The sequence below is a fragment of the Oreochromis aureus genome, linkage group 12, assembly GCF_013358895.1.
Source record: "Oreochromis aureus strain Israel breed Guangdong linkage group 12, ZZ_aureus, whole genome shotgun sequence".
Taxonomy (NCBI): Eukaryota; Metazoa; Chordata; class Actinopteri; order Cichliformes; family Cichlidae; genus Oreochromis; species Oreochromis aureus.
In genome coordinates this window covers 9,642,320-9,662,280 of record NC_052953.1, presented here as the reverse complement: position 1 = coordinate 9,662,280, position 19,961 = coordinate 9,642,320, and the positions used below count along the sequence as shown (strand labels likewise).

The following is a 19,961-nucleotide window of genomic DNA, read 5'->3' as shown; positions in this document are numbered from 1 at the left end:
ATTACAAAAAGTGCCTTTAAACAAAGCCATTATATATGGTCTGCTCTGAAAAACTTAGGGAAAGAGCAGCAAGGACAAAAAAAGCATGTAAAAGCAGAAAAAAAGAGTGACCCTGATTACAAACAGGGAAAATTATCCTACTTAGTCATGGCTTTACTTAAGACAACCTTTTCACCTAGAAAGTGGAGTTGCCAGCATTACAAAACAGGATTTACAGAGAGCCAGTCTCCATATGAATATGTGGAAGAAAAACTCTGAGATTCTGTAAGGAGACAAGGGGTGTCAAGCCACTCCTTTGGTCAACCCACAAACCCAGTGCTGACTGCGGGTTAGAGTTAGTCAGTTTAGTTTATAAGGTGGGGGAACCCTGCAGTCAGCTGAGACTTAAATGGTCACTTGGATGAGTGAATGTTTCCCCCACTGAAAACATTACGTCTAGATTAACAGAATCAATTTTTTTGTGACATGTAGATGAAATAAAAGTTTTGTGTACATTATATTGCAAACAGTTTTGACTTGACAATGTCAGTGCTGGGTAAAAACTGTTTGAGTCCTCAAGGTATCTTTCCAGGAAGTTATACCTACATAAATGAAAACAGGATTGATCCTTAAAAAAACCTGTTCATTTTCTGGGCCAACCAATAACCTATAGAAAACTTTCTAGCTCCGCCACTATGAGGAGGTCACCGGCTCCCACCTGAGCGGCTGAGTACAGCCAAAGAGTGCAAATTGAGCGAGATGAGTCGCCTCGCCTCAACTTTCTGTGCCACTTGGTTTGTGATTCTATGCCTGGGCACTCGTTTGAGGATGGATGTTGCATGTGAAAAGAAAAGAATATATAGATTAACCTTAATAAATACGGGTTATTTGGTATATACTAGCTAGTTTTAGCAGCGTTTACATTAAAGAAACCTCTGACGTATTAAAATCCACTGAACAAATACCAAATAATGGTGTTGATTGCGGGCTCAGTTAATCGTTCATTCATTGTCAAATGGCGAGTAGACAGCAGCTACACTCTCTTTGGCAGTTGCACAGAGCTAGCTAGTAGGGTATCCTCTTTCGATTAACGCCAAACAAAATTACGAATAGAAAATGAGATATCACACAGGTTGATTTTTGAGTAAGTTACTTGGTTTATCTTAATTGCGTGGAATTAATAAAAGGAGGTAAACTCCGAAAACAGGCCAGAGTTGGGGTTGTTTCTTTTCGCCTCTCGCCTCACAAGCCTACATGCAGAGATTCATCTTTACGCATAAGTGGTCTTTGGCAGAAGGAAACCACAACTGAGCTGCACCACGGGGAAAAACCAAGACGACGCTGTAGGCGTGTCTGTCATTTTTATCATTTCTTTCAGGAAGTAGACATTTTTTTTTCGTGCCATAACTTTGCTTTTGCGTGCGATAGAAACACGTTGATGGTGAGCTTTGGTTGAGGAACTGTCATGTCGGACTCTTTGGAACGGTCCACGAAGATCAACTCGTTGAAGGAGCCGGTTGTGAAGAGGCTGTGTGAGGTGCTGGACAAATCCAGCACTAAAGGATGGCGAAAACTTGGAGAGATTGTTGGCAATGATAGACGGTTTAAAGTCAGGTGGGTTAAAAATTGCTATTAGTACTAGTATTTAGTAAATGACCAGAAATCATTGCATGCATACTCTCAACCACCGGTTTATTTATTAAAGCTAATGGGGACTAACGCGATTAACTTTCATTATAGTTACACTGTTCAGTTTATTGGTTATTGTGAATTTTATGTTGTGTCTTTATATTAAAAAATAAAGGTATAGAGTATGTAATACAGTAATGCACAATTAACCTGTATATTTTCTGGCATAGATAAATATGTAACTCCAAGTTGATAAATCAAGAGACCCCCTTTGAGAGATTAAATTGGACAACTATTTGTTTTTCATTACAGCATCTTCCAGGTTAATGCCAGTTAATGAAACTATCAATCAAAAATGTAGGGTCCAATCATTATTTATATGCAGTTTCATTAACAAATAATGGTGATGACAAATGTTTGCTTCTGATTTTTTTTTTTAATCCTAGCTGTTACTGTACAGCTGTAACATATGAAATCACACCTGCCTAATATCACTATTACACCGTGTGTTTGAGTACATATATTCCCGGTACAGTGCAGTCTGCTCATAAGATCAAATATGCATTATTTATACCAAAACAGCAGCCAAAACTTAAAAAACAATGTAGCTCAATCAAATAAGTACAAACTTAATAAGTTTAGACAAGTGTAAAATTGCACAAAAGAAAGAGTTCAGGTAAATAGAGTATGACACTAATAAAGTCACTAGATAAAGTGTTTCACTGATTGTGCACTAAGCGGTGCAGATGGTGTAAAGATTATCATTCATTTGTTTTTCTTTTAAACTTGTGTAAACTTATTCCCTTATCTTTGTCTAACAGTTTCTCATGACCTGAGTTTTCGTCTGTGAAAACGGTAAAGATGAGTTTTACTGTAATACGATTTAAAATATGAAATGCTGACAGTCACCTACATCCTTTCCAGCTCGGATGACATGGAGATGTGCTCTCTGAAGGTGCTGGAGCTGGAGGGAAGCCCGAGTCTCATGCTGCTGAGGCTGATGGGAGAGCGAGGCTGCACCACGGGCCATCTGATGGACTACCTTCAAACTTTAGGCAACTCAGAGGCTCTGCAGTGCCTGAAACCGCCAGGTAGAGTAAAACCACATTGATGCCGCTATGTTGTCAATCATGCAGGTTGATCTTCACTTTCTGCATTCTATTTATTTCTTATCTGAAGCTCACAGCTCATTGTGCTGTTTGGATGAAACTTATAGGTCATTGTCAGTGCAGTTTTAAGTCAGTGCAGCAGTAATCAGGGTTCATATAATGTAGGTTTCAAGAGGGAATGTTTTATTATGCTATTACCACTCATCTGTACCATTGCTAGCTTGGCAATTAAAGTTAAACCTTAAAGAGAAGCACCACAAAGTTCTGCTGTATACAGTCCATCTAAACTCAGTGTAAATTCACAGTAAATATCCTGTACATGTGCAGCCCTCCAGATCCTCATTCAGCCCCAGTCCGTATCCATTATATGTGGCCACAATCTGCGGCTCAGCTGCCATGCTGTGGGCAAGTCTCCAGTACAGTACCAGTGGTTCAAATCTAAGGAAGAGGTGAGTTCCTCTGACACGCTCACAAACACTGATTTTTTTCTGACTTTAAATTAAAGTTCTTGCGTTAAAACCTCTTTAGTGTTTTTTACACATTCACTGCAGCCATAACTTTACTAACTTTACTAAAAATTACACAACTGAAATGCACGTGAGATCAAAAATGTCCAACAAAGCAAAGCAAAGCAAAAAGCAAACAAACAAACAAAAAAAGTCCAACGTGGTCTGATCAGACATTAAATGGTATTTAAACCGACAACTTCCTAGTACAAAGTCCACCTGCATGATCCGGTAAATTCATCACTACTGAGTCCTGCTGTTGCATTCTCTTCTCAGTCAGGACTTTCCCATAAAACAAACAGAGTATTTCCAATAGTGAGAACACATGATTACCATATCATCGGTGCAGTAAATGGCACTGTTGGTTCATCATAGTTAATGGGTGATCCTAAATAAGTGGTTAAGAAACTTAACTGAATCTCTTCCTATAGCACAGTGATGTTTTTTAGTGAGCTGAGCAATTCATAAAAGTGCACAGTTGCAAATGTCTGCATGTGTCAACGTCAGCATGCATTCAGTCTTGTGACGCCATGCTGAAAGGATACATAGGTGTTACTCATTCTGACTTGCTAGATGTAACTTTTTTCGGAAGTGTGACGTGGGTGCTCAATCATAGAAAAAGACAACGCATTCAGATGCTGTCGTATTGTTAGGAGTTCATATCTGAGTTTCTACTCATAGCTTTGATCTTTTGTAATGAGTTTTTGTTTTTGTTTTAGTTTATTTTCACTTATTTTACAGAGGGTTTTTTTCTCATTTCAGTTTAGTTTTGTGTTGTGTAGTTAACGTTTAAATTTAATTAGAGTTAGTGTTGTTTTTTGTGTTTTTAATTATTATAAGGAGGCTGTTTGTCAGCCTCTTCTGCCTGATTTCCCTAAATTAACTAACAGACTAAAACTAAGGACATTAGTTTTATAAATACACAATATTTTTTCAGTTTTTTTTCCAAGACACTAAATGTAATTTTAGGTAACTGCAAGGTTATTTATTTATTTTTTTTCCAAACTGTTAACTGTGTCTCACGGTCTCTGAAATGCATTTCCTTAAGCAGTACTTCCTGGCAAAAGTCTTTAAGGAAGTCAGGATTTTAAGCAGTGAGTCACAAACTTCAGCTGAAGTACAAAATTAACAAGTTTGGGCTTGAAGTGATCTCAATCAGCACCTTTCTCAAATAGAAACAGTGCTCCTTGTGACCTGCTCGCTCCTGATCCTGTGGTGTAAAAGACTTTATCATCCCTTTTTGGATTTCAGCAACTCGTAAAGGATCATTGACACTAGAAGATCAAAGAAAGACAAAGTTCACAGGCCCAAGTTGAGAAAAATGTATATAGCTTCCAGTCTATTATGTCCATAATGATGACATAATGTTTCCATCATGCAGACTTTTTAGGCATTATTGATTACTGTAGTGTCAAAATTGTCTCACTTCTGAGCTGGAAACAACCTTGTAAACTAATAAATGTGCTTTTCAAACTTCAGGTTCCAAACAGCTTCTCCCCAGACTTGGTAATAAGTCCAGTCCAGATGAAGGATGCTGGATTTTACATCTGCAGAGTCAACTGTGGAGATGCCTTTGAGTTCAGCCAGTGGGCTCAGGTGGATGTCCTGAACATCACCTTGTGTTACGGTAAGATTGTGCAGGTTTATATTCAGCAGATCTGTCCAAAAATCATGTTCAGTTAAGGTGATGTTTGATGTTGCAGCTCTGATTGTTGATATTTAAGATCTCTGGGCTTTAGGAGTTGAAATACATCACTGTCTATATGCTGTCCACTGTGTGCATAGAAAAAATTAAGCTATCTGGTCATGAGTCACCTCATGAGCCATGACAAAAACTGAAAGAGACACAGTTTAAATTAAAAGTATTAACCGAAAAGAGGTTATGAAGTATGTGTTGTCAGCATCTCAGCAGTCGGAGTTAAAATGGTGATTGTAAGAGCGGGGATTGGAAACTCAAGGGCCTCAAGGGCCAGTGTCCTGCAGGTTGTAGATATCATCCTGGGTCACCACATCTGAATCAAACAATTAGTTCATTACCAGGCCTCTGGAGAACTTCGAGACATGTTGAGGAGGTAATGTAGCCATATAAATCAGCTGTGTTGGATCAAGGACACATATAAAACCTGTTGGACACTGGCCCTTGAGGCCTGGAGTTCCCCGACGCCTGGTGTAAGGTGTTGTACTATGCAAAACTATATCAACAAGGCTGAAGCCAGCAAAACAAGTAACACGATACTGGGTAGATAAGAGAGAGAGAGAGAGGGGGAGACAGCTCAAATGCTGGAAACTGGCCAAGTGCTCCCATTTGCATTGATTGACTGCGCCTACCAAAAAACCTCCAAATACACATCACCTCTGGCCAAGAAAGGAGGGGTGTCATGAGTTCTTTTTGTTAGAGAAGGGGCCTTTTTTGTAGAGCCGATAATTGCTGTGGTTATTAGCATAAATGTGCTAAATATTAATTCTGCGCTACGACTTAGTCAAGAATCTCTGTGACAAAATTAGCATGCGTGCGAATTAGTGTGGTGTTAAATACTGCACTCCTGTTACATCACAATTGTTACAGATTAGTTATAAGACCAAAAGCTCTGTCTATTCAATGCAAAGCAGCAGTGATTGACAGTTTGTTGTTATATTGTTTGGATAGCAGTCGAAGTATTCATTACTGTACTCATTGCACATGAATGTGCTGTGAAAATATTTTGGTAGCAAAGATGTCGTCTCCGCCATACTGCTGTGTGTAAATGGTCTTATTATCTTTGGCCATTGTTTCATAATCCAGAGCCACACCTGCTGGTACACATCTTGAATGTGTGGTACTAGAGAAGAAGTTTAAATGTGTAATTTAAATCCTCAAAAAGGACCAGTGACTGTGATAGTTCTGACCTGATGCCTTGCAGTGTGTGCTACCTATATACTGTGCGCATAGCTAGCACACATGCATTAATACATATGCTCTTTAGATGTTTGTTGTTGTTTTACTTCCTTCCAGCTAGCCTGTGCTCCTGTGCTTGGAATATGAAAATAACATGGATGCTGTGAAGAAGATGTGGGCTTATTGCTCAAAGCTAATAAATGGCACACTATAAGCTTTTGTCACTGTAAAATAGCTTTGCCTGATTTGGTTGACTGTTAATAAATAACTTTCCCAGCTAACCTATATCCCTCTATGAGGACAACAACCAACACTTGCAGCCTAATCATGTATTAGTAATGAAATAACATAAAAGGGTATGCAAAATCTTGCAGTTTACACAATTAATCAGAAGTTTCTTTCTTGGTGTTGTGTACAAAGGTTTCCTTCAGTAATCCAACCTTTTATTCTGACTTTATGCAGATGTTCTCCATTCAAAACAAATTATTCATCACTGAGATATTGTCAGTGTTTGAAGCTCACTGACCTCAGTTTCCTGTTCTTTGTCTGAACAGGACTTGTTTATTTTTGCGGGACCTGAAACTCTGTCACTTTTTCCAGCGATGAGAACAGCTGAAATGGGAATCCTTTAAAGGATGAAGAATGCATTATGCAGTCCTGTGTGTAATTGTCTTCTTTCCTCACATCACCAGGGCAGAGTTATCACTCTTTAGATGGTCGACTAAAGGTGGTGATCCAGCCTCAGTCCCAACGGCTACATGTTGGGGAAGATTTGCAGCTGGAATGCGGAGCCGTGGGACGGCCGATTCCTCGATACCAGTGGCACAGAAATGGAGTCCCAATTCTGAATGCCACAAAGAGGAAACTCATGGTGAGAGGATATGGGAAGATTTTTTTTCTTTTATTGCTTGTGTGTGTGTTTTGAGACATTAAAACTGTTGTGGCATAACTTTGTGTGTATATTTCAGATTCCTCACGTGATGCAGGAACAACAAGGCAGGTATCGCTGTGAGATCAGCAGCAGCTCTGAGAGAATGTGGACCAATGAAGTTGATGTTGTGATAGGTATGTCACACTTGAGGACGTTTTTTTTTAAAATTACTCTTGAACCAGTTTCATTGTCATTATAACTGAGCGATTATTTGCCTCTGTTCTTAACTGAAAGCACCAAGGATATCAGTCCAGATTTCAGGGGCAATGGAGTGCTCTGAAGGTAGAGTTGAAGGCACGGGTGTATGGTGTTTTAAATCGAGTAACAGTTAGCAGGTGTTAGCTGCATGCGTATGGAAATCACAGCTTCATTCAGATTGCATGTGGATCGTGGTCTTGGATTAGTCTCACTAATTAGCACAAAACTCACATGCATGCTTTCTGGTTTTACTGAAATCAATCCTCCCTGTCATCTTTAATGCATTTCATATTTATCTGTGGTACTTTAAAAAAGCATAATGAAAAAACTGAAACCAAAACTGAAGTGATCCAATTCAACCATTCACTGTGTTTCTCTGGCTGTGTGACAGAGCTTGATTGCTGTATGGGAAACATTTCTGAAGCACTAAGTTGTGGTTACGTGTCCTTTTGTGATGATGACCGTTGCAGTCCCACACTCAGCATCCTTTGAATACTACAAATACTCACAAAGAAACATTTAGACCACCAAATAATTTCTGTATGTCATTCTGGTGTTTTTTCAATTATTGTGGTTTTTGTGGCTCTGTGGGTCATGCTAATTTTGTACTCTCTACTTCAGTTGTAGAGATTGAGGGGAACTAGGAATGACACGACACACAGTGTTTGCTACTGCGGAAAAAAAAAAACCCCCACGAGCTTCCAGCATCATTTAAAAAGTGTTTACTCATTTAAACAAATTGTTTTTCTGGCCAGCTTGGAAGTAAAAAAAGAAATCTGTGTGAAAATGACTTTCTGGAAACCCATCATTTAAACTTAAATACTGAAACATTATATGCGTCTTGCTCACTGTTGTGTGCATCTGTTTGCTTCCCCTGAATCTCTGTAAAGTCTGTAAATGAAATGTAGACATAGAGCAGACTGATCATGTGTCTTTGTGCACAAAGAGACGTTAGCAGATTACCTCAGTGTTGGTTTTGGTCTTTTCTTTCTTATTAATTCTGAATATTATTATTATTACTTATTAAAGTTTCACCCTTTCCTTTAACTAATCAGTTTTGTACGCTAAACTTGAGTGATAATGATATTTTTTTTTCCCTAGATGACATTTACGCCATTGGAGAAGGTAAGAGGAACCACAGGCAGCAAGCATATACATCAAATATTTCTCTTTAACAGCACTTCCTATGTTATGCTTGGCTTTGTGTTTACTCTCTTGTTTTGTTTTTTTAGGTTCCAATGAATTCTTCCTAAACAGTATTCCTGAACAACTTTATGGTGAGTGTCTTTATGCAGGACTGATGGCTGGTGCACAGTTCCTCTACTCTGTATGTGCGATACTATTGAGATCAGTTTCAGTCTCAGTACTTACGCCAACACAAAGATGTGAAACCTTCTTGTAGCACAGTGTTAGCAGCCACACACAAGGACAAAATAACACTTTGCAGCATCATGCACTAAACACCAGAGAATAACACCCACTAAAGAAAGCTACACACCAAAAAAGGAAAAGCTTCACAAAAGGCTGGTGTGTTTTATGACATCAGTGATAATAATGTCACTGTTGTATGAAACACTTCCTTCCTTCCTCCCTCCATTTCTTGGTTATTATGATTCTTATCATCTCTACCTCAGTTTCTAGTTTGTGCAAACAATAAACTGCAAATGCTGTGAATGTATGTAAATTTTGCGTTTCTTCTGATGGATGTTTTTCTTGCTGTAACTGTACTGTGTACTGTGCAGCCATGCAAAAAAATAGGAACTGGCATTGGAAATCGTTATGTATTGTAGTCTAACTGAACAAATGATCCTGTGCAAAACAGTACCAGCAGATGTACTCAAATAAAGGACAGGAAAAAAACATGGACTTTGTTGTCATTTACATGATATTAAAAGTAAGCAAAGCAGATGAGTCGTATGGGGGAAAAAAGGAAACCCCCTGTGTGATCACACCTTTAAACCGATACTACTTAACGTCATGTTCCAGTGCACTCTGCCTTTGTTCTGGTGTTAGCTACACACCTGTAAGGTTTCATAACTGGATTTTGCACCGTTGTCACACATGTCATTTTATTTTGCAGCGCTTCCACCTTCAGTTATTTTCTGTTTCCACTTCACTTTCCAGTTCTGAAACCATGTATGTCATTGATTTTTGGATGGTTTTCCTTTCATTATATTCATCATTTTCTCCCTTTCATGTGTTTGATCCCAGCAACTGACAAAGTGGCCCTGCTCATCGGCAACCTGTCTTACCAGAACCACCCGCAGCTTAAAGCTCCGATGGTGGATGTTTATGATCTCACTAACCTCCTGCGGCAGCTAAACTTCAAGGTGGTTTCGCTACTAGATCTCACAGAGTCAGAGATGAGAAATGCTGTAGATGAGTTTCTACTGCTGCTTCACAAAGGAGTCTATGGTACGTTTGTATTTGACTTACCTCTGGGCGGTATTGGCAGTTGTTTCAGCCCAGAGGGTGACAGAAATATAAGGATCCCAAAACACAGCATGAAAGAGAAACACTGCAATTTTAATCCTTCTAATCTAAGCATATACTTTATACAATGTTTTGATAAAATAAGAAAATATTAATTCATGCATAGCATTTTTAAGATTATTTAAAACTTAACAAATGTTATTCTAATTAAATAAACATTAAATAACAACAGTAAAAAAAAAAGCTGTATGCAACCAGATCTTGTATTTCTAAGCTGCCTGACTGAAATGCCGACTTTCCTCTTTAGGTCTGCTGTACTATGCTGGTCACGGATATGAAAATTATGGAAACAGTTTCATGGTGCCAGTAGATGCTCCAAATCCGTACCGCTCAGCCAACTGTTTATGTGTGCAGAGCATCCTTAAACTGATGCAGGAAAAGGAGACGGACCTCAATGTTTTTCTGCTGGACATGTGCAGGAAGAGGTGAGTGCTAGAGTCATTCAGAAAAAATGACTGACTGAATTTTCTCTAGATTTGGTGTTTGTTAGTGTTATTGTCACTGCTCATACCATGAGATGGTGTCCACAGCCCATTTAGGTTGGGCAGGTAGTCCACCTTCTCCAGGATGGCACATCTGTATGTGTCATCTCTCCCGACACAGTCTCAAGATTGTGGAGGGTGCAGCAGAAGATTCACACCGAGCACATGTGACAAAGTATCTGGAGACACCTTGGTGAACAGTATGCCTGTAACATCATCCAGCATGACTTGCTTGTAGTGGGTCAGTGTTGGTCTGGGGAGGCATATCCTTTGAAAATCACACAGACCTAAACGTGCTAGCAAGCACTACACTGATTGCTGTTCGGTAATGGGATAAAAGACCCGGTGCCAAATAAAGCCACAGACTATCCAGTCTTTCGATGAGCTTTCGATGTCCTGATCCAGGTCTGCGAGAAGATCAAACAGGGCGTCATCCGGCGTCTCATCACGAGATTTTGAGTTCAGCGCTCAAATGTTTTCCCTTGACTTACATGATTTTATTTTAAAGATTTTCAACTTGAGTATGTTGTCCTTCAAGACCCAATGTCTGCTTTGAGTGTTCCTCTAATTTTCTTTGAGCATATATTCTGTTTTCTTTAAGAAAAGGACAATTAGGAAAGTATTGTCTCTCTAGCTTAAAGTCTAGAAAGTATCAAAATTTTACATATTTATTTATTTATTTTCAGGAATATTCACGATGACAGCACTCCAAACGTCGTCCTGAGGGTTACCGCCAACATTGTCTTTGGATATGCTACGTAAGTCCAAAACATCAGTTATGATCCATAAATTAACTTCATACATGGTTTTGCTTTCCCAGATATGAAGTGCTGAATTCTTTGTTTGGCTGTTCAGGTGCCAAGATGCAGAGGCCTTTGAGCTGAGCTCCACCGGCTTCACCAACGGTGTGTTTGTCAAGTTTCTGAAGAAGCGTCTGCTGGATGACGAGAAGATCACTGTGGTGCTGGACAGAGTCGCCGAGGGTAAGAAACAACACAAAAATGCAACATATGCTAACAGCAGAGACAATGTAGGAAGCACTTAGTTAAAAGATGATCAGTAGAGCAAATTAAAATTAAATTGCATTTCAGTTGCTGTGTTTCCTGCAGGATGTGTTTCAGCGGTCAGTTAAAAAAGAATAAAAGAATAAAAAAATTTAATTAAACGCATTCTGCTTTCCATTATTCTTCCATGCTTGTTGGCTAATGGAGTTTCCTTCAAGGACCCACAGGTTTATGATCCATTAGCTTTGGTTAAATTAAAAATTCAATGCCTTGCAGCTCCCTGCAGTGTTTTTAATCTGAGTGCGTTTCAGCTCATGTAAGGATGTTTTGGCTTTTTGTGTTATAATAACTGCAGACTGTCTGATTGTTTTGTGCACAGATATGGGCCAGTTTGACGCTACAAAGGGGAAGCAGGCTCTGGAGATCCGCAGCAGTCTGTCGGAGAGGAGAGCGCTGACGGATCCTATTTTGCCCGGAGACAGCGCTGATCTCGCTCATGCTCACAGCCGACAGTGGGCAAAAGCTCACGGTGAGTTTAGTACTAGAGATTTAAAGCATTTTTTAAAATATGTTATCTCTGCTTGGAAAAACCCCTATTTGCCTATGGCAGCTCAGCACTGGAGGCTCAGTCAGATGTTTACAAATGGTAAAAAAGTGCTCAGCTTACACTGTGAAGGGGCAACGATCAGTAGAGTGAGAGGCACACCCTGTAACAGCCACGGTGCCTCTTCCAGTATTTGCCCCTACAATGGAGAAGCCAGTCACTGTTACTGTTGTAAATCTTGTTTTCACAGTGTGTCAGGGGGACCCAGTTCCTCTAAATATTGGTCCCAACCTGTTAGTCTTCTCACTTTTTCTTTCTTTTTATTTGTGGCACTTTAGAGAGAAGCAGTGAAAGCATTCAGTATTTTACAAACTAAGACATTTTTGGTGAATGAGTGATATATATTTGACATATTGTAGTGTTAATCATTATTTAGTTGTATTAAAAAGAGTGTAATGCAGAGAGTAATGTTTATATATTTAGCATTTTTTTCAATTATTTTAGTCAATGTAAATGTAAAAACAAAAAACTATTCATACACACGATTTATAATAAAGCTGTTATTATTAATCTTTGGGACATGAGTCAAAGTTTTTTAGTTTTTATTTTAAGTAAATGCTTAGACTGTTGGTTATGGTTTGCAAACTTAAATGTATATGAGTCTAAATTAATTTCTGTATTTCACTGCAGAACTTCCTGAGAGTATGTGTCTCAACTTTGACTGCGGCGCTCAGATTAAGTTGGGCTTCGCTGCAGAGTTCTCCAATGTGCTCGTGATTTACACTCACATCGTTAAGAAACCTACTGACATGTCCTTCTGCCAAGCACACGTCACTGACTTCTCACAGGTATGCTTTCATGAACTTGAAAGCAGAACATGTTTGTATCTGTCTATCATTAAGCAGCGAAGGAAAAGTTACACCATAAGTGACTGTAAATGTGCAACTTTTTCTGTTTGTGAAAACTCCCTTAGGACCTTGATGTGGATCCTAAATTGATGAATAGAGAAACTCCAGAGGAGACAGGGATCTACCTCCTGTCCAGCAGTCTGCCGCAGCACTGTCTCTACACCAGACTCAGCTCACTGCAGAAGCTCAGGGTAAGAATAAATATAGATATGTACAGTATATCGTTTACTGTGCTAGGTTTCAGAGCTGGACCTAATTGGAGGAAATATAGAGTGCTGCATCCAGCTAACATCATGGTTAATGTGAGCTGATCGGAGCGTAGTAGGATGTGTTTCATGGAGTTTTAACTACACTCCCAGGCCACAGTGTGAATGTAACTGGCTTTTTTCTGGTTGATGGAGAAGTTGATCTGAGGAGTAAATGGTAAATGTATTTGTATAGCGCTTTTACTAGTCCCTAAGGACCCCAAAGCGCTTTACACAACCAGTCATCCATCCATTCACACACTGGTGATGGCAAGCTACATTGTAGCCACAGCCACCCTGGGGCGCACTGACAGAGGCAAGGCTGCCGGACACTGACGCCACCGGGCCCTCTGACCACCACCAGTAGGCAACGGGTGAAGTGTCTTGCCCAAGGACACAACGACCGAGACTGTCCAAGCTGGGGGTCGAACCGGCAACCTTCCGATTACAAGGCGAACACCCAACTCTTGAGCCACGATCGCCCACAGTAGGAACAGATGTGAAATCCCGAACGTGTTTCTCTGGCCTGGATATTGAATTACCAGCTGTGGAGTGCATCCATGTTACTTGCTGAGGGAATTATATCCTTTCAGTCTTGTTGCTGTTTGAATTCAGCTTGAATTTAGTTTGAATGAGTACACTTTTGCTATTCTTTCCATCAGAGGTCAACCAAATGACTAGCTGTGATTAATGTTTATGGATAATTAATGATTACTCCTGACCACCCTCTGCACCACTTAATGGACAAGCTTTGTATAACATCTGTAACATCTGCTCCGCTGCTACATCAACATCTGCGGATAATCTTTCCTCTTCAGCTATAAAAGATGATGGTTAATGGTATATTGTCAGGGTGACGACATGTTGGTGTCAGAGGTCAACGAATCTGAAAATCAAATAGGGTTTTCACATTTATGTCATAGGTGGATCTTCTAGGAGGCTGAGAGGCAGCTCTAGTGGTCGCCAGTATTGTTTTCTTTGTTACATTATTAAGATTATGATTTATTAAGATCTTCTCCTCTTGCTAATCCTCGCTAATCTCTGATCTAATAGATATAGTGATGTTTGCGTGTGTAAAGGAAAAGTCATTAAACCTTTCCTCTTGTATAGATAAACTATTGAATAGTTGACACATAGAAAACTTATAGGATCACTGGAAGTAGGAGGATTTACCTGGTCACCATAGTTTATTCACAGTTGTTGAGATGATTTAGAATTCAGAAATTATTTGATGTGATTTCATTTTGTGCTACAACAGCTTTGAGTGTTGATTAATACAACTTTTTGTGTGCTAATACCTCATGCAACAGGAGGAGCTGGTCTTCACCGTGTGCCTTCAGGGAACCTTCACAGCCATGGATGACGATCATCCGATCCACTGGACGAAAAGCATCAACATCGGAAAGCCGCTGATAGCCCGACTGGATCTCCACCGGGCCATGAGGCGAAACAGCTGCCTGCAGACCTGCCTGATGCCCCACAGTCCATCCCACAGCCCCTGTCACAGCCCTGGACCCGAACACCGCCACCACCTCTATCACGGGTCACACCAGACCCAGGACTACAACCGCCTCTCCCCGCAGCATCGCTATTTGGACATCGGTGAGCATCTGCAGGGCGCAGTTGGAGGCTGCAGCGATATCTACTATGAAAATCTCAGCCAGTGTCGCTATGACCCACCGTACACCTCCGGTGGGCTTTCGAGCTCACCAGGCAGGCTCAGCATTCCCATAGAGACCACAGACGACATCAACGAGCTGCAGACTGTGTTCATCAACAGTCTGCAGCTACAGCCACAGTGAGACAGAAGAGAAGCTTTAAATGTCTGTAGTTCTGAATCTGTATTACTGCTGCTCTTGTTGTTACATATTTCAAATAGGTTTTATATTTTATACATCAGTTGTTTCAGAAAACGTTATGCTGACCTTTGTAAATCTGTTTTGAGAACTGAAAACATGTATTTGAGTAAACTGACTAATAGTTCCTAATGTAACAGTATTTCAGAGACAAAAATAGAGCTGAAACTATTTTTCTTAGCCAGATGCATTTAAACTACAAACCAGGTGGGCATTAAAATAAAAACTATACATGGTATGCATTTTATCAAATAAACCTGAGAAAAAGAGGTGGTTTACAACCATGGTTGTATTCCTGTATTTATAATTATTACTTGTGCATTTGTGACTTGGCAGCTTTTAGCTATTATATATGCAGGTTAAGGGTGGTGCAGTGGTTAGCACTGTTGCCTCACAGCAAAAGTCTTGGGTCTTGGGTTTGAATCCACCAGCTGGATGAGGAGTTTGTGTGTATTTGCATGTGTTCTCTCTGCTTTCACAGAGTAAATATATGAATGGGTTAACTGGTGAATTTGAATTGGCTGTAGGTGTGAGTGTGAATGGTTGTCTGTCTATCTGTGTCAGCCCTGCAACAGACAGGTGACCTGCCCAGTGTGTACCCCCTCTTTTACCCTGTGGCAGCTACGATAGACGCCAACAGGACAAAAATGGATGGATATATACAGACTTATCTTTTTTTTTCTTAAAAAACCCCCAAACTATTTCAGTGTTTTATGTACTTGGGCTTTAAATATTTAAAAATTTCAATGAAATCATCAAAAAGTGCAAGAGCTTCTAGCTATTATAAGTTGAGAAAACAATTGTCTTCTAACCTGACGTCCCACTCTTTTATAACATGTTATACACTTACACGATATATGCATTTATATATCATTACAGCCATCAAATAACGGTACAAAAAGTATATTATTTTCCTCTGAATTGTAGAAATAGCATAAATTGGAAATAATCTTATAGTGGATCAGCCTTTCCTTATTTTCTCTTACAAATATACCATTAAAGTATATGGTCCTCATTTATAAAGTGCTTTACAAACCCAAACATTACGGCTAACCCTGGATTTTCCCGTTTGACTGCAACTAGCCAAACAGCGAGGAGCCACTTACTGCTGAAGAGACAGAGTGAAAGTGAACAGTAAATCCTCCGTTTCTTAACATAAAACTCATTGTTGCAGCGAGAGACACCACAAATGTGATCAACTTAAACTGAATTTTAGTTTTAATGACCTTATTTTCCTCTGCGTTATTGATTCTGTCACTAGTTAGCTAACATCTATTAGCCAGAACCAACCAACCACACGATGTCATGTTCCGTACTGACAGAAGATGGCGCTAAACATGTTTTTTTTGTTTTTTTAAACTTTAACCCCTTAGGGTAAGTTCACACTGCAGGTCTTAATGCTCAATTCCGATTTTTTGATCAAATCCGATTTTTTTTGTCTGGTTGTTCACACTACAAATAAAATGTGACAGCAAACGCACTCTAGTGTGAAACGTTCACGACCCTCAAAGCGGCCCGCATGCGCAAAAGAAGACGTCACGCAACTCGCTGTTTAGACCCAAACAGTATTTTTTGACTGATGACCCTTAATATAAAGACTTGTATAGGACTTGTTTGTTATTTCCATATGGCCTAATAATTCTCCTTATTGCTGTTTTAGAGAGGAGCGGTGGTTCAAAGGATAGTTGCAGATTTCTGTCAGAATCTGCAGATTATACGGTACAAATAAAATGTTCACGTTTCTCCAACGTTGTCTTCCCAACAGTTTCACTAACATCTACACTGGATGGCCAGGAAGCGTTCACGATGTCTTCTCGGGCGCTTCTCCGACGCCGATAATTGGCGTCTGTCTTGTGTCAGTGACGTAAAAGACGGATTTAATACGACATGACCGTTCAAACAGCAGTCGCTTTCTAAAACATCAGATATGTATCGGATTCAGTACCACATACGAAAGTGACCTAGATCGGATTCGAAAATATCGGATTTGTGCTGTTCAAACTGTCATACCATGATCGGATATGAGTCGCATAGGGTCAAAAAAGTCGGATTTGATGCGCTTTCGCCTGCAGTGTCAACGTAGCCTTATGTATTAAACCCGGCTTCAGTTTTTGAGAGTAGGGCCCAACGGTTCCTTTATATGTGCAGCATTTCATGTCCCCTTTAATCATGACTTCTAATTAGTATAGATCACTTTATGTAGTGGTTACAGGTTACAGTCAAGTAACTTATTGTAAATTAAATTCAAACAATAAATGAATTTGTATATATGAAAAATATTGATTTTCACCCCACAATGCTTTTAAGCATGCCTCCAACAACTTTGCAAGTTCAAGTGTTTTTCCAGCTTGCGTTCATGTCAAGTTTCCCAGTTAGAAATGTTCATACTTTTGGAGTAGTAAATCGAGTTTGTAAGTACCTTTTACAAGGTGCGTGGCAGGTAGTCACTTGAGTATTGTTTTTAACTGGATTGTGTGTGTTACTGGGAAGTAATATAAGGCTGGTTTAGTATAAAACTTGGAGCTGGAAATGAGCCTTAAAGTACCTTAAAAATATATCGATGACTCATGTTTGTTAGTTTCTACTACTGATCTCTAACAATACACCTGAAATAAAAACAATCAAACCAAAAGAAAACAACCCCAAAAATTAGTTACTTATGTTTTTCTGTTTATTTTTATTGAGCCCCCTCAGGATGGCAGCAGAACACCTCTCTGCTGTCAGCCTCTGTCTCTGAGCCCACTGCTCTCCAACTCTCTGCCTTACATTATGAGCCCAGCTTACACCCTTCTATAGCAGAGGACTTTTTTCAGCCTCTGTCTTGTCAATGAACCATGAAACGTTCCAAAAGTGTTCCACTCCGGTGGCTTTCCTGGGATTTCTGCCACTGTTCACATTATCACCCCCAAGTTGGTGTTGCTGCTTTAGGCCTTGGCCTGATGCTGAGACGTCACAGACTGAGGGTTCACACAGTCTGCTGCACAGTTGATTGATATTCACTAATTAAGAGGCAAGCTTTCCCTATTTTTGTTATCTTTTTCTCATTCCTTAACTGGACAATGCCCTGTGTGAAATAGCGCCCTCCTGAATCTCATGTGGTAAATAAGTGGCGAAACACGGCCTTGCACTCCAGGAAGCCTGGCCCAGGCCCAGTTTGCTTCTCTTAATGAATAAAAATTAATTGTTTGACCAATCAGATCAAGCTAAAGTCACACAATCATTTTGATTCACACCAATCAATTCATTTTATTAACATCACGGAATAGCTATAATCAGAACAGGAAAAAAGGGGATTTTCCATCTGCTAAACTAGATTTAAAGAAAGGATTTTTTTGTATGTCTGCTCTGCCTTTGCCAATTTTTAGTGTTTTTAGTAATATTGTGCTTAAAGAACTTGTCTTCATAATGTTCTCATATATATTGTTGGAGCTGTTCAGACACAGAAAATGAGCACAGTGAACACTGAAGTGAACATTTCAACATGACCTGAACGCATTAGGAAGGAAATTACATAAATACAATGATGTTTTAAAGGTGTCAAACGTTTCACTAGACAGCTGTCATTTCAAGGTTATTTTTCTGCACATGATGTATGAACATCGCTGTAAAAATAATAACAGGTAAATATTTCTTAGATTATACCACAATTCTTTTAGATTATCCTTCAAAGACCTAGCAACTGATATGATGTCCGCTACAGGTGACAGAAGATAGAAAATAAATAAATTATAGTTTTGAACAAAAAAAGGTACTTCATGTTTCTTTCAACCACAATCTAAATATCTAAACATTTCACTTCTTTTGTCTCGATGATATAATTGCTATGTGCTATTATCGAATAATAAATGAATGAGCTTGTTTCATCTATGAAGACGATGTACAGTCTGACCAATCTCCTGTGGCCTGAATAAGGAGTGCTGAAGGAGCTGCATTAGATCAGATCACAAAATTAATCTCCACAACAACAGTAATTGAGACAAGTTCCTACGGGCATGTTGAAATCAGACCAGTCTTCTATTGCCCAACTTTGATAAACCTAGCTGAACAGTCATCCTTAACAAACTGTTAAGCTAGTGTAGGTTTGACAGGGGTGTTTGAATCGGGGGTGCTGATGGAGCTGCATGAGATCAGATCGGATCGATGAGTTTTGATATCTGCTGTGACAGTCAGACGGTAGATGGATGGATGGATGGATGGATGGATGGATGGATGGATGGATGGATGGATGTTGCTATCATGTCAATATGCACCAGAAATATTTCCAGCACCTTGTTGAAAGAATGCCACAAAGAAAGCAGTGCTACAGGCAAATGCAGTCCAACCCGGCACTAGCAAAGTATACCTAAAGAAGTGGCCAGTGAGTGCATATCAGTTCCTCAACTCCATAATAACACTCGTGCTGGATGATAGTCCTGGATACTCATTTGCACTTCATGTGACTATGCGGGGCATACAGAATTAGTACCACACTGTGACAGAAACACCTAAACCACAGTCTAGCAGTGTAGCCCCATTTTATTTTTACACTGTATTGGTTGATCTAGTCAAGACTGTAAGTTAAAGAAGCTATCTTTAATAAAAAGGCAACTGAATAATAACGTTAAGGCTGAAACAGATTTAAGAATTAAACATATAGAAATGCAGAACAAATTGAGATTGATACAAAAACAATGTGAGCATTTCTACTGTGGTGAGGAGAGGAATTACACTATGGGTAACTTTAGAGGTAAACGCCACGCTGTGAGAACTACAGTGAGGCTGCTTTTAGTGTTTCACTTGGTATAACTGTGAGCAATTGAATAGCATTCAATTTATACTCATATTAAGGTAGAACTGTATGATGAAAGTCAGTTGCAGTAACAGAATTGGTACTTTGTTAGTTGCCCCTCTTTAATATTTCATGAGGGGATTCAGCTCATGTGACCTTCTCAAATAACACAACAGGACACCTTGCACGTAGCTGCACAGTAGCAGCCTAGTCAGGCTAGGACAGATTTAACATTTTTATCAAAGTACACACGCAAACACAGATACACATACGATGCTGTTATTTTAACATTTTCTGTTCATACGCAGTCCTGAAGGGCACCACAAACTGCAGCACAACATCCAGACACGAACCCCATCTGAGTGAATAATGGATGGAGGCAGCCACCCACAGGCTGCAGGGTGATATCATGGCTGCGTCACTTGTGCAGATGA

The 19,961-nt window shown here is 39.7% G+C and overlaps 1 protein-coding gene across 2 annotated transcripts; it reads left to right on the top strand.

The window, feature by feature from the left end:
- The first annotated feature begins 1,286 nt into the window (after window positions 1–1,286).
- Window positions 1,287–15,069, top strand: malt1 (MALT paracaspase 1). Of its 2 annotated transcripts, XM_031747592.2 has the most exons (17): window positions 1,287–1,593; window positions 2,533–2,699; window positions 3,045–3,166; window positions 4,703–4,850; window positions 6,791–6,969; window positions 7,067–7,163; window positions 7,264–7,311; window positions 8,329–8,352; window positions 8,460–8,504; window positions 9,439–9,642; window positions 9,968–10,145; window positions 10,889–10,960; window positions 11,058–11,185; window positions 11,586–11,735; window positions 12,441–12,598; window positions 12,724–12,849; window positions 14,214–15,069. In XM_031747592.2, exons 1-17 carry the CDS (start codon window positions 1,445–1,447, stop codon window positions 14,703–14,705), a joined length of 2,487 nt encoding a protein of 828 aa, XP_031603452.1. In that variant the 5' UTR covers window positions 1,287–1,444; the 3' UTR covers window positions 14,706–15,069. The 2 variants fall into 2 exon arrangements, with proteins under 2 accessions (XP_031603452.1, XP_031603461.1); XM_031747601.2 differs by lacking the exon at window positions 7,264–7,311.
- Window positions 15,070–19,961: the final 4,892 nt, after the last annotated feature.

Bases quoted from the DNA above. Each gene is read 5' to 3' on its own strand.
- malt1 (XM_031747592.2), top strand. From the start codon at position 1,445: ATGTCGGACTCTTTGGAACGGTCCACGAAGATCAACTCGTTGAAGGAG. The intron at 10,961-11,057 runs GTAAGTCCAAAA...TTGGCTGTTCAG, and splicing joins ATTGTCTTTGGATATGCTAC to GTGCCAAGATGCAGAGGCCT. The intron at 11,186-11,585 runs GTAAGAAACAAC...TTTTGTGCACAG, and splicing joins GCTGGACAGAGTCGCCGAGG to ATATGGGCCAGTTTGACGCT.